Here is a 13992-nt window from a genome sequence, read left to right as displayed (position 1 = left end):
ATCATCCATCTTACCAATATAGAGGAAAGGTGGTGTAAGACGACCTATCCCCCCCCCCTTTTCGGGATGTCCACAGATCACACTACATGGCACCAGATCCCAGCAGTCTAAAAGGTAGAATAGTAAAAAAGACTGAGAAGTAGAGCAAAGAATATGGGAAGAAAAGCACAAAAAATGAATAAGAATGAAAACGGTCAGTAATATCACTGGAAGGTCCTCTCCATCATGAATAAGTGCTTCGTAGAGAAGACTGTTCATGAAAGTATCTTTAGAAATGGCATAAGGTAGAAACAATGTTTATGTGAGAAAGAGAGAATTGGCATGGATCTGTGGGAGAGAGATCTTCAATTAAATGTACTGCCCTCTTCTGGATAGCTTCAAGCAATCTTAGAGAGGATTTCAGTGATCCTCTACCCAAACTTGTGAGCAGCATTTCATGGCTGAGCAGATTTGGACAGAGTTAGCAGCAGTATAAGTGAGAAGTAATGCATTAAGCAAAAAAATACACCAAGCTTTTTGGTGGCTGTAGAAGATCAGAAGCTTTAGCTGAGAGGCATAAGTAAGCCCAATAATGATTCAATTCTGAATCATGTTTGGATATCTGAGTATTATCAAAGGGAATGTGAGATCATAAGGTGTGAAGCAATAATACATGTGCTACACTCTAACCTATGTTAGATAAGAAGGACACAAAAATAATCAAAACGAGTTAAAATAAAGGACTATTATAATGGTGTTTACTCAGTGAGTGCACTGACTGTAGGATTTAAGTGTCCTTATGTCCATAACTGAAATTTAATTGTTCTTTTTGTCGTATTCTATGATAACTTGTAAATAGGATTATTTTTGCCTGTTTTGTTTAATAACAGAACAAGATTCTGTTTGATACTTTTATGTGAATCCTGCTCAAGAAAGATTGTAAACTCATCACATATTTTAGTACTATGGATGGTTGATCGTTAGATAATCCAATCCCCTTGCACTAGAGACTAAATGTACTCTTGCAAGCAACTTCAGGACTCCAAACTCGACAATGAAATTCATCTATCACCTAAAAACCAGACAAACTGCCCATGGTGGAATTCGAACTCATGGCGTACTGAGTTTGAGAAATATACTATCTACTAAGCTAACCAGGTTTTAAAATGATTAGGCATTTCTGGCTTCATCCATTTCACTTTTGTTATTCATCTATCGACCTTCATACCAGAAGAGTTGTAAATGTGATGCTTTGCTAACTGTAAACCAATCTATGTTATTTCAGTATTATGAAATATGCATTAATTGGTTCTGAATACAGTAACATTATCATATTCTTAGAAGTATTATGAGTACAAGTAAAAAATTTCAAATTAGTTCATTTTCTTTTACTTTCCATCATCATCATCAAATTCCTGCCATTTACCCTCAAAGGGTGTACAGGATATGACAGTACTACATGAAAAAATTACATCATTACTAACTTCCTATCTACAATTTTCCTCCAAATCAGTCTGTTACTTGTCAAGACTCCAACATTATCAGATCTTATATTTCTATCGGCTAAGGCACTTTGTACCGTATCAATCCACCTATACCTTGGTCTTCCTCTGGGTCGTTTTCCTGCCAACCTGGCAGAGAACACTTGTTTTGCTAATCTTTCCTCTCCCATTCTATTTAAGTGACCATACCATCTGAGATTAGCTCTGCTAACGCATTCCTGGATGCTGACAATGTCAAGTTCTTTCCTAATATCCTCATTTCTAATATGATATTGCCATTGATGCCATCTGTTCACGCCTCTAATCTTTCTCAGGACTCTCATATCTGCGGTCTCTAGTCTTTGGTCAAGTGTTTTACTTCTGACCCAGCTCTCAGATCCATAAGTTAAAATTGGTTTGAACACAGTCTTGAATACAGCTAATTTAGTGTTCCGACTAATTTCTTTCTTATTCCATATGAATTTATTCAATTGACTTCCCACCATACCAGCTTTGTTGATTCTGTTGTCTATTTCTATATTTAGTTTACCATCTTCAGTAAAAATTGTGCCTAAGTAGCTGAAATGTTTTACTTGTTCCACAGGTTCTCCAATCACAACACAGTTGACATTTTCAATGATTCTGCCTATTTTCATTGTCTTTGTCTTTTTATTCCTGACCTTCATACCATATCTATTACAACAGCTATTCAATTTAGTCAGAGAATCTTGCAGACTTGTAGCGGATTTATTTAGAAGTATAACATCATCCGCATAAAGCAAAGAGCTGACATTAACATCTCCAATTTTGATATCAGGTTTAATACCACATTCCTTCATAATGTGATCCATATAGATAATGAATAACAGAGGGGATAATGTACATCCTTGTCTCACATCAGATTTAACATTAAACCATCTTCCTGTACTTCCTTTAATTCTAACTGCTGACTTACAACTCAAATAAAGACTAAGTATTGCTTGATATAATGCCCCATTGACACCATATAACTGCAGCGTATTGAATAGCTTCTCTCTTGGCACCTTGTCATATGCCTTTTCCAAATCGACAAAACTTAAATACAGATCTTTGTTATATTCCCATGGTTTCTCGACTATTTGTCGTAAAGTGAAGATCTGATCCTGACAGCCTCTATTTGGCCTGAATCCAGCTTGTTCTTCACCAAGCTTTTCTTCCACAATTCTTCTCAACCGTTTCTCAAGTATACTTGCATAGATCTTGCCAGGAACACTCAGTAGGGAAATACCTCTGTAATTCTCACATTCAGTTTTATTTCCCTTTTTATATATGGGTACTATGAGAGCTCTACTCCAATCATCGGGAATTCGTCCCTCTGTCCAGGCTTTCTGAACTATGCAGTGCAGCCACTGTAAGACTCTTATACCACCATACTTCAGCATTTCTGGTCGAATATCATCTACTCCTGCTGCCTTTCCACATTTCAAGCCTTTGATGGCTTTTTCTACTTCAAGTATGGATATGTATTCCTGACTGCATGCCTGGTCAGTGTTTTTTATCACTGTGCTGTCATCACTGCTTGTTTCATTTAGCAGTTTTTCAAAGTAATTACTCCATACTTCAAGGATATCTTTTTCTCCTGTTTTCATTTCACCTTTATCATCTCTAATTCCTTTTACAGCACTCTTTCCTCCATTCCTAAGCTTCTTCAACAACCTCCAGAATATTTTGCCACCTTCTTGATATTTATTTTCTATATTCTTGCCAAAGTCCTCCCATGACTTTTGTTTAGCTTTCTTACATTTGTCTCTGTATTCTGTAAGAGTAAAAGCTGACTTATTTGCCAGGAACTTTTGATATGCTTTCTTCTTTTCCTTCACTGCCTCTTTAACTTCCTGTGTCCACCAGGGAGTTCTGATTTTTTTATCCTTGCACACAACCTCACCACATGCCTCTCTGGCAGAATCAATCAATGTTTCCTTCAGAGTTTGCCACTGAATCTCCAAGGTTTGATTCCTTTTCTCAAACTCTTTCATTTTCTTTTCAATAATATTTCTGTATTTTAGTTTACAGTTCACATCTGAGAGCTGCTCAACTTTTATTCGCTTTAAAATTTTCTTACATGTTATTCTTTTCAATATGAAATTCACTTTTATCCTGCTCAAGACTAAATAGTGATCACTTCCAATTTCAAATCCTCTGTACACTCTGGTGTCCTGCACCAGGGAGAAAACATCACTATCAACAATAACATAGTCAATGAGACTTTTCTTATTCCTAGCCTCTTCTCTCCATGTGAATTTGTGCACATTTTTATGTTGGAACATGGTGTTAGTAATAACCAGTCCATGTCCTGAGCAGAAATCCAACAGATATTTGCATTATTATTAGCTTTGCTCTTTTCTCCAAATTTTCCCAAAATATTTTTGTATGTCTCACAATCATTTCCTACTCGACTATTTAGATCCCCAACAAGGACCAACTTTTCCTTTTTCATTGTGTCAGTTGCTTTTTCTAAAGCTTCAAAAAATTCCTCCACTTCTACCTTAGTAGAACCTTCTGTGGGACCATAAGCACAAATAAGTCTCATTGTCCAGTTCCCCATTCTCATATTTGCCCACATTACTCTACTTGAGACTGACTGCCATTCAAGAAGATTAGCCTCGTATTTTGTGTTGAATACTATGGCTACTCCTTCTTTTCCTTGATTGTCATTGCCTGAATATAACATTTTGTATTTATTGCTCAGAAAGATCTCACCAGTTTTGGTCTTTTTTGTTTCAGTCACCCCTATTATGTCGATCTGGTACTTATCTAATTCCTCAGCTAGCTCCATTTCTTTGCCATTTAGGCTTCTTACGTTGATAGTACCGATCTTTAACTCTGGTGATGTTGAGTTGGGGTTTGTTTTTAGATTTGTTCCAGTAGCTGACTTTTCGCTGTTCGCCCTGGTTCCCTGGCGAAAACAACGGGGGCCTTGTTTAACCGGGCGACGCCCCAGCCGGCATGAAATTTTGTCATGTTGTACCATCATTTTTTATTTTGGTTTAACCAATAAGAATACAATTTGGTCGGCTAAATCCCAAATTGCCAGCCCATCCTCGTTCGTTCAGTATCAAAGTAGATACCCAACAGGGTGCACCACGAGAAGGTGAGGATTGGACATTAGGTCAGAAGCCCTGGTCGGTTCTCTGCATTCCTTTAAAGGCTATGTGGAGGTCTCCTCTCAGTTATACAGCTTTGACCCTTAAGCACCCCCTTTTACTTTCCAAGATATCTTTAAAATATCAGCATTCTATGTATATCTTTATATTAACTTATTTTTGTGCCATGTGCATAAAATAAAATAAAAAGTAAAATAAATCCAAATCCATTAGTACACTGGTGTCCAAAACTTAAGGACGAGCATTATTTCTGAAGTTACAATTACAAATTCAGACGAATCAGCTTGTGGCAATTTGTATAATTGACAATTCAGCAGAAAACGGGAACACATTCAAATTTTCAAATCACACGCAAATAGGTCACGTAGTAGCAGTAGTAGTACTCAACAGGATAAAAGGCAAAAGCTTATACTAAGCAAACTGTTTTTGAAAGAAGCTCTTTTCGTAAAGGAATAAAGTTGCAAACTTTGATGTCTTGTAATGTTTCAAATACATCATTTAGATCAGCGCTTCCCAAACTGTGGGCCACGGTCCCTTTGGGGGCCATGAAATAATGAAAACAAATTAAAATTTTTAAGACTAAGTGTGCCATGTCAATTTTCAAATCACACGCAAATAGGTCACGTAGTAGCAGTAGTAGTACTCAACAGGATAAAAGGCAAAAGCTTATACTAAGCAAACTGTTTTTGAAAGAAGCTCTTTTCGTAAAGGAATAAAGTTGCAAACTTTGATGTCTTGTAATGTTTCAAATACATCATCTAGATCAGCGCTTCCCAAACTGTGGGCCACGGTCCCTTTGGGGGCCATGAAATAATGAAAACAAATTAAAATTTTTAAGACTAAGTGTGCCATGTCAAATGTATATGTAAGATGCTAAAAATGTAATATTTGCATTTCATTTTTGCAATATTCGCTGTGCATGTTCTGTATTGAATATAAATACAATAAATATTATAATAATATGTCTGTATTATGATTTTTCTTTCGATGGGGGCCATGAAATATTTTAATATTTCCAAGGGGGCCTTTACATCCATAAGTTTGGGAAGCACTGATCTAGATCATTTCACATGGGGAAGAATTATTGGAAAGCTTGAAGAAGGCTACAGAATTACTGATATTGCCAAAGAGTTTGGAATCTCACATAGCATTGTATTCAGGCCCCGGGCAGTGTCTCAAACCAATGAAATGTGTTTCAGACGTTTGCTAAGAGGTTGCCTCACTCTACCACAACACAAAGACAGATTTTTGTTTATAACAGCAAAATGTAATCAATGCACCACAGCAGGTCAGCATGCAAGTTGGTTCCACTCAAGCACAGGTATGTGGATATCTCAACAAACTGTGGCAAGACACCTGCAGCAAGTAGGCCTATATGCCCAAAGGCCTGTAGTCTGCATCCCTTATCCACAGCTCATTATAGAGCATATTTTCAATGGTGTTGTATCCATAAAAATTGGACAAGACACCAATGGGTTAATGTACTCTTTAAAGATGAGTCATTTTAAACTTTTCTCTGATTCTAGATGACACTTGATCTGGCATGAAAGTGGTACTGCTTACTATTGTGAGAATATTCTTGAAAGGGATATATATAGCAGTGCTAGGAGTCATGGTGTGTCTGTGTGTGTGTGGGGGGGGGCATTAAGATTAATGGATGCACTAAGATACAAATACTGGAAAATGGGACAATGATTGGTGAATGATATTTCAATGAATTTCTTTAAAGTCATGTTCGATTGTTTCGTGGTGCTGTAGGCAAAGAATTCATTTTTATGGATGACAATGCCACTCCACATCATACAAGAGCAGTGGAGATACTTCTGGAGACAGCATATTAATCGAATCGAGTGACCAGCACGCTCCTATCTTAATCCTGAACACGTTTAGGATGCAAGGGAGATGCACTGCTGCTCGAAATTCCCCTCCAGAAAATGAACAGGCTCCTTGCTCTGAAGGAGTAAGCCAGTTTGCCTCAAGAACTCCTGAATCATTCGGTGCTAAGCATAGTATGACATTGTGAGAGCTGCATCGCAGTTTGGGGTGGACACATTCCATGCTGAAATGTCTCTTCACATAGTTTTCTGTAAGCACTATACATTAATTACTTAACTACATCCTTAGGAAATATGTAACTTTTGCCAAAAACATATTGCAACTTAATTTGTACAAAATTTATAACATATTTTTTGTGTAATATAATTTACTAGTATGCTGGCAATAAATTCATGTTCACATTTGCCTGCAGTCATGAACATATTTTCATATACAGGTAAAAATGTAGCTTATTCTTATTCATAGCTTTTGGACACCAGCATATTTGTAAGGAAAGCACATTATTTCTAATTCACCAGTGTGTGAAAATGATTATTTCCTTAAAACATCTGGAAACAAAGTTAAGCTTACCAGATGCTAACAGATCCGTATTATGCAGAGTAGATATTGCTGAAATCCAGTGACAGTTGTTACTATCTGGATGGGAACAATGGGCAGAATACAATTCAAATACTGGTTTTTTCTTATGAATTGTCCATACTGATAATCTCCTAATTGAAAAAGATAAGTCATTAAAATATATAATCAAAACTAACAATGAAAGCTAAAATGAAAGTAAAATTTTATATGCTATTATGTGTATATGCTTTTTTCCCATTATACTATTAGTAGTATAAAATTATAACTGATTACTAGAAATTGATATTACTGATTACTATATTATTATTAAGAGAGACCTCTAGGGCAGAGCTTCCCAAATTGTGTGTCGCAACACGTTAGTGTGTAGGCTGCAGTGTGAAGGTGTGTCGTGCGAACATAAAGCATTAAACAGAATAATTGCTGAAAATTTCCACAGCGGAATCCATTTCGCAAAGTACCGGTACGACTTTTAGTTAGCGCTGTCAAAATTATATATACAAACTATCTTTTAATTATTTTTAACCTTTAAGAATATTTCATATCAATATATTTCGATAAATAATGGAGAATAAATGCAGCCGAATTCATCCCTGTGGTTTTATCACGTAGTAGTCGCTCGGTTCTTATTATCGTATTATTATCGTTCAACCAATAAAAATAAAGCGCACCACTTATTCATACAAATGCTATTATTGATGTTTATTCTAACTGCAATGTGAATAAATGAAGAGCTGGTGCTTGTATTTTATGTTTAGTTACTGTTAAAGCTTTACGATAAATTCGCACAGTTTTATTTATCAAATTGGTGTTGAATTACCCGTAAAATGGCTAAGTTTCTAATTAATAAAAGAAAAGCTGAAGGTGACGTTTGTGATGAACAAAATGTATTGACTACAGAGGGAAACTACACAAGAATCAACTGTTGAATGGTCTGCATTAATACGGACCACGTGCCCCATGAGAGGCACACCAGACTGAATTACTGTGCCGCGAAATTATGTTTGTCTAAAAAGTGTGTCACCAACATGAAAAGTTTGGAAAGGACTGCTCAAGGGAGTCAGAGACTCATCGATGGAGGCCACATACTACACACACACACACACACCAACTATCATACTTATTCTTGAATTCATTCACACTGCTTGCCATTTATTTGAATTCAAAAAGAAAAAAAACAAATTTCTACCTTCCAAATAAGATTACATATCCACAATATCCCTACGTTGTATCGTAAGACATAAGAGAAAGATTATAGTACAATTCTAGTCTAAGATTAGATTAAAGATTACCTCTCAAGATGTAAACACTACATAAAGATTTGGTTTCATTATTAAATTATTTATTTCATTCCTGTTCCATATTTATTTTTCCTGAAAACTTTTATGTGAGTGACTTCCACAACTACAGAAATCTGAATATTGAAATAAAGTGAAAGAGATTCCTATCCAATTACTAAAAATTCTCTCCCTTTGATTTCTCCTTTTTTTTAATATCAACATTCTCGCTGGATTAACTCATAGCCTAAAAGATCAAGTCTTTTAGGCTATGATCTGATCAAGTCTTAATCAAACATGCAAATATTAAACCAATTTTTGCATTTAAAAACCTACACAGAAAACAAGGATTAAAACAGTGCATAGACCACCATCTTGCTTTTAACTTACCTAATAAAAGTGGGATGCAACTGTACAGTATGCACACCTAGTATAATTTGGTCTAATATTTTCAAGTGAAGGTAGCCGGCATTTATTCCTCCTATAAATTCAGATTTTTTATCCTGCAAAACAGGTAAACTAGCCAGAAGAAGAAGAATTCACAAAATTGACAGCCATAATACACTAGGCAGAAAGGATTAACTACACTATCAGATCATTAATTAGGTTTCAATTAAGGCAAGTTACTTGGCTGTGACAGATCATTGAGCCTAACACAAAGGGAAAAATGGAATGTATTAATTTGAAAATTTGTATTTTATATTATTAGATAGTGTCATTTGCATGCAATTTATGTCAAACCACACTTTGTGCTCTTTCTTTGAAAAGAATGGTAACTACATTTAATGCTCGATTTCCTTTATGGCAATATTATAATACCAGTAAGAATTCAGTGAAATTAGTCTATCTGCCATATTCTTAATATTTTCTCCAAGGGACTGGAATACAGCCAGGTGGCTGTATTCCAGTCCCTTCTAGCCTTTCTTGCATAAAAACATCACCTTCTAATTGAGAATTGGATCAATATCATTATCCATCAGTCTTACATCTGTTGGTACACAGATAAAACCTTACTGATGAGGTTCCGGAATAAAAAAATAAACAAATAACAGGTACAGTTCAAACAAAGCATTATCTCATTATCTGAACTATCCAATATTGTTAATTCAATGGATTTTGCCATTAAAGAAGTAAAAGCATCTTCCTCTTAAATAGGATAAACCAACAGCCTATAAAAGCCATGTAACTTGGCTTCATAGAAACCTAATTAATGCTATGATAAAGCAATTAATCTGATCTCCATAACTCAGTCAGTAACATCCTTTGGATGGAAAGATCTTTATTTGAATCTCATCTAGGCTGCGATGAATCTTCATGAAGAGATAGGGTTTCCCCCCCCCCCTCCAGGAAACTCGTGTTTTCATCCAGAAAAAAGGAAAACTGACCAGAAAAACAGGTAATTAAGATACAATATGCTGGCTTCAATCATAATTCCAAACAACAACCCAGCTATATAATTTGCTGTCTGTCAATTATATGTATTCTTCAGGCAGGCAGTCTGCCTTGCAAGATGAAAAAGTTTCAAAAGGGAAGAAATGCTACCATCTCCATATTATACTAGTTAACTGACTAAGTCAAAAAGCCTGCATAAGGATCCTTGAAATGCAGCATGAAGTTTCTTTGCATTCAAGTTTGAACACAGGCATTTCCAGAGCATAGAAGGGAAACCATGCCTCTCAGGACAAGTAACTATTGCTGTATTTCATTTGTGGGAAAAAACATAAGGAAATTGCTTTCATTGATCTGTGGCGGTGATATTAAGATGTGTGATCTGTCAAGTGCTTAAGATATAATAATAATAATTATTATTATTATTATATCTTAAGTATTATTATTATTACTACTATTATTATTTAGGCATTTACTAGGAGTCCTAATCCTAAGGTTTATACAGAGCTTAGTGACAATCTCAACTGAAGATAGGTACGATCAACACAAAAATCCTCACAGAAATGAGACTAATAAGAACAAAAACGTGATATACTTCTACATCATACTATATGATGTTATATAGAGACAACAACAGTGAAGAAAAAGGAAGGCATAACTATAAACGTAAGTATTCAACACTAAACATGAAGATTAATATTAATTTCTAGACTGGTTGACAATTTCAAAATGGAGAATTTTTCAAGTCAACAGCTGCTATAAAGAAAAAAGAAACTAACTTTTTTACTCTGCTGTTTTTAATCATAGATCAACAGTAGATATATTATTATTATAACACAGGATCCTCCTGAAAGTCAAGGATTCACTAAGAAAGGGTCTTTTCTAGGTTAATAGCACAAGAGCTAAATACTCATATCTTTCTTTGAAAACATTCATTGGCATCCCATTCCATATGTGCATTGCATACCATAAGAATCTAGATCTCACGTTTTCTAACCATACCCTTACTCAGTCCGCTCTTCCCCAAAGTTTTCCCCAATCTACCATCAAATGGCCTTACTGTATGGTCCACTTATCAACTTGTATGCTTCTATTGTATCTCCTGTCTTCTATCTGTTACTCAAACTATGAAGACCACATTTCCTCAATCTGTCCTCACATGCTGGATATCATTTTTGCTATTACCCTCTGCAATATCTTTTTAACTAAGGTGACTTTATCTGAGCACAGTAATCAAGATGTGGTATTATGCCTTGTGTAACAGAATAATTTCCAAACACTTTATGTCTACCATCATTCCCACATCTCCAGTTTCAATGCTCCCATGTAGCAAATTACCATTAATATAATGCTCTGTCTGCAATGTCCTCATTCCAAAAATGCATGGCCCCAACAAATACATAGGCCTGGAAAATCTCTTTAAAATAAAAAAAAAGGGGGAAAATTTTATTTTCAAGAAAACTCCTTTTGTAAAAACACTTCTGATAGAGAGAAGGTATAATTAGCACTTTGGAGTAGTCACCACAGGATTAAATAATAAGCCAAGTTTAACACAACCATCACTTTTAATATAAAAAGTGAATTAGCTACTATGACAAGACTTCTCTTGAATAAAGCCCCAAAGTTTTATATTTCTATTCAGTTATTACTGAACCAAGGTTTTAACTAACTTCTCCAAGCTTATTAACCACTCTACAATTTCCTACCACTGCTTTGAACTCTCAATTATGACATGGAACTAACTTATAAGTTAAAGGTAGCAAATTTCTACACTTAAGCTGTTGGCAAGAGTTAGATTAATACAGCCTTGCTACTGTGGAGTTTCTGTTAAGACTTTTCAGTAATTAATAATGGGTACATGAATTTGTGTCTTAAAATAGCATCCATTATAATGAACATGACTTGTATTCTATTGTGGTTACTACTTTTTGGGTGTGCAACATATGGTATTCCAATCTCTCTCTCTCTCTCTCTTTCTCACACACACACACACACACACACACACACACACACACACACACACACACACACACACACACACACACACACACACACACACACACACACAAATAAAGACGCTTGATAGATGTGTCAATGAAACGGATGATTTTCATATTCACTCATACTCTTAAAAAGAATGAATCTAGGACTTGTAATATTTTCAAACCACCAAAGTGAAAATACTTTATAATATGTATGATATATCTGAATTAAGATATTATTATTATTATTAAAATAATAAACTATTTTATGTTTTATTTTATTTGATTTGGATTATATTATATTCCCAGTATATCCTTAATCAAATGTTAATAAATAACCATGATACATAACTAATGTTGTTGTTATTATTTTGGATACAATCAAAGTTTATCCAAAGAAAAACAACAACATTCTTATACAGATGAGAAAACTTCTTGATGTGTGTGGGTGTGAGAGAGTGAGAGATTTAAAAATGGATTACTAACATAAAATACTTTAAATTAAAATACTCTGCTACTAATGGCTCAGTTAAGTAAGTTTGAGCGCGGTTAGTAGTTGGAAGGGGGCCAATCGTTCGATGCTGTTGGCATACTCTCCCTCGATGAGTCTTTGGACTCCCTGGAGGTGTCAAATAATAATAATAATAATAATAATAATAATAATAACTTTATTCATAAAATCGGTTAGCTATCCTTGTGAGCATTCACTAGTACAAAGACAAATTTAAATGATAGACCAACAGCACAAAATCATAAAAATATTGTCAATGTATCTTCACCAAATTTTAGCTATGGACTCTAGCTTCTCTCCTACGTTAGCTGACTATTCATGGAGTGGTTTTTGAAAAAAAACAGCCCTCCGGTATCAAAGAACACAATCAAAAATTTGGCAAAGATACATTGACAATATTTTTATCATCTGACCTGGTTCTACTACCCAATTAGAACATTTTGTTACCTTCCTGAACAATATTCACCTCAAATTAAACTCACAGTTGAATTACAAAGAAATAGGTCTTTACTGTTTTTCGATACATTAGTTAAGACATTAGATATCTCAACTTCCTAAACAAACAGAAAAACAAATAAACCAAGAATATAAAGTAACAGTGATTCCCTCATACATACAATCAATCACAGATAAAATAGCAAGATTGACTCACCAAAAAAACATAAACTTCACTTTCTAACCAATCAACAAAATCTCCTAAACCAGCTCATCTGCTAATTAAAAAACCAAGTGTCCACAAGATCAGTTGCAGGTGTGGGCTATACTACACAGGACAAACTGGCAGATATGCTGATCGGAACACATTAAGGACGTTGAGAATGAAAAAAAAAAAAGTATAAATCAGGGCTGGCACCAGATACAAACCATCTGTTAGAATGTAAACAAACTGAAATGCTCCACATTGATTATTGCTTTTACTCAAGAGCATTCAAAGAATCAGCTGAAATGATAAAGTATCCTCTACAGTGTCATCATCATCATCAAATTCCTGCCATGTACCCACAAGGGATGTACAGGATATGATAGTACTACATGAAAAAATTACATCATTACTAACTTCCTATCTACAATTTTCCTCCAAATCAGTCTGTTACTTGTTAAGACTCCAACATCATCAGATCTTACATTTCTATCGTCTAAGGCAGTTTGTACCGTATCAATCCACCTATATCTTGGTCTTCCTCTGGGTCATTTTCCTGCCAACCTGGCAGTGAACACTTGTTTTGCTAATCTTTCCTCGCCCAATCTGTTTAGGTGACCATACCACCTGAGATTAGCTCTGCTAATGCATTCCTGGATGCTGACAATGTCAAGTTCTTTCCTAATATACTCGTTTTAAATATGATATTGCCATTGATGCCATCTGTTCATGCCTCTAATCTTTCTCAGGACTCTCATATCTGCGGTCTCTAGTCTTTGGTCAAGTGTTTTACTTCTGATCCAGCTCTCAGATCCATAAGTTAAAATTGGTTTGAACTGTCTTGTATACAGCTAATTTAGTGTTCCGACTAATTTCTCTCTTATTCCATATGAATTTATTCAATTGACTTCCCACCATACCAACTTTGCTGATTCTGTTGTCTATTTCTATATTTAATTTACCATCTTCAGTAAAAATTGTGCCTATGTAGCTGAAATGTTTTACTTGTTCCACAGGTTCTCCGTTCACAACACAGCTGATATTTTCAATGATTCTGAGTATTTTCATTGTCTTTGTATTTTTAATGCTGACCTTCATACCATATCTATTACAACAGCTATTCAATTTAGTCAGAGAATCTTGCAGACTTGTAGCGGATTTATTTAGAAGTATAACAT

General features: G+C 35.1%; 1 protein-coding gene across 1 annotated transcript in view; it reads right to left on the bottom strand.

The window, feature by feature from the left end:
* Positions 1–13992, bottom strand: part of LOC150098055 (U3 small nucleolar RNA-interacting protein 2-like) — a 190013-nt gene that overhangs the window by 42830 nt on the left and 133191 nt on the right. Inside the window, exon 12 of the mRNA XM_090406409.1 lies at positions 7010–7149. Within this exon, the coding sequence (XP_090262535.1) occupies positions 7010–7149 (140 nt within the window). The remainder of the gene's footprint in view (positions 1–7009; positions 7150–13992) is intronic.

Source organism: Typopeltis vanoorti, chromosome 16, assembly GCF_054136105.1.
Source record: "Typopeltis vanoorti isolate ZY-2024b chromosome 16, IOZ_Tvanoo_1.0, whole genome shotgun sequence".
Classification (NCBI taxonomy): Eukaryota; Metazoa; Arthropoda; class Arachnida; order Uropygi; family Thelyphonidae; genus Typopeltis; species Typopeltis vanoorti.
The sequence above is the reverse complement of the archived record's forward strand: the minus strand, read 5'-3'. Positions and strand labels throughout refer to the sequence as shown.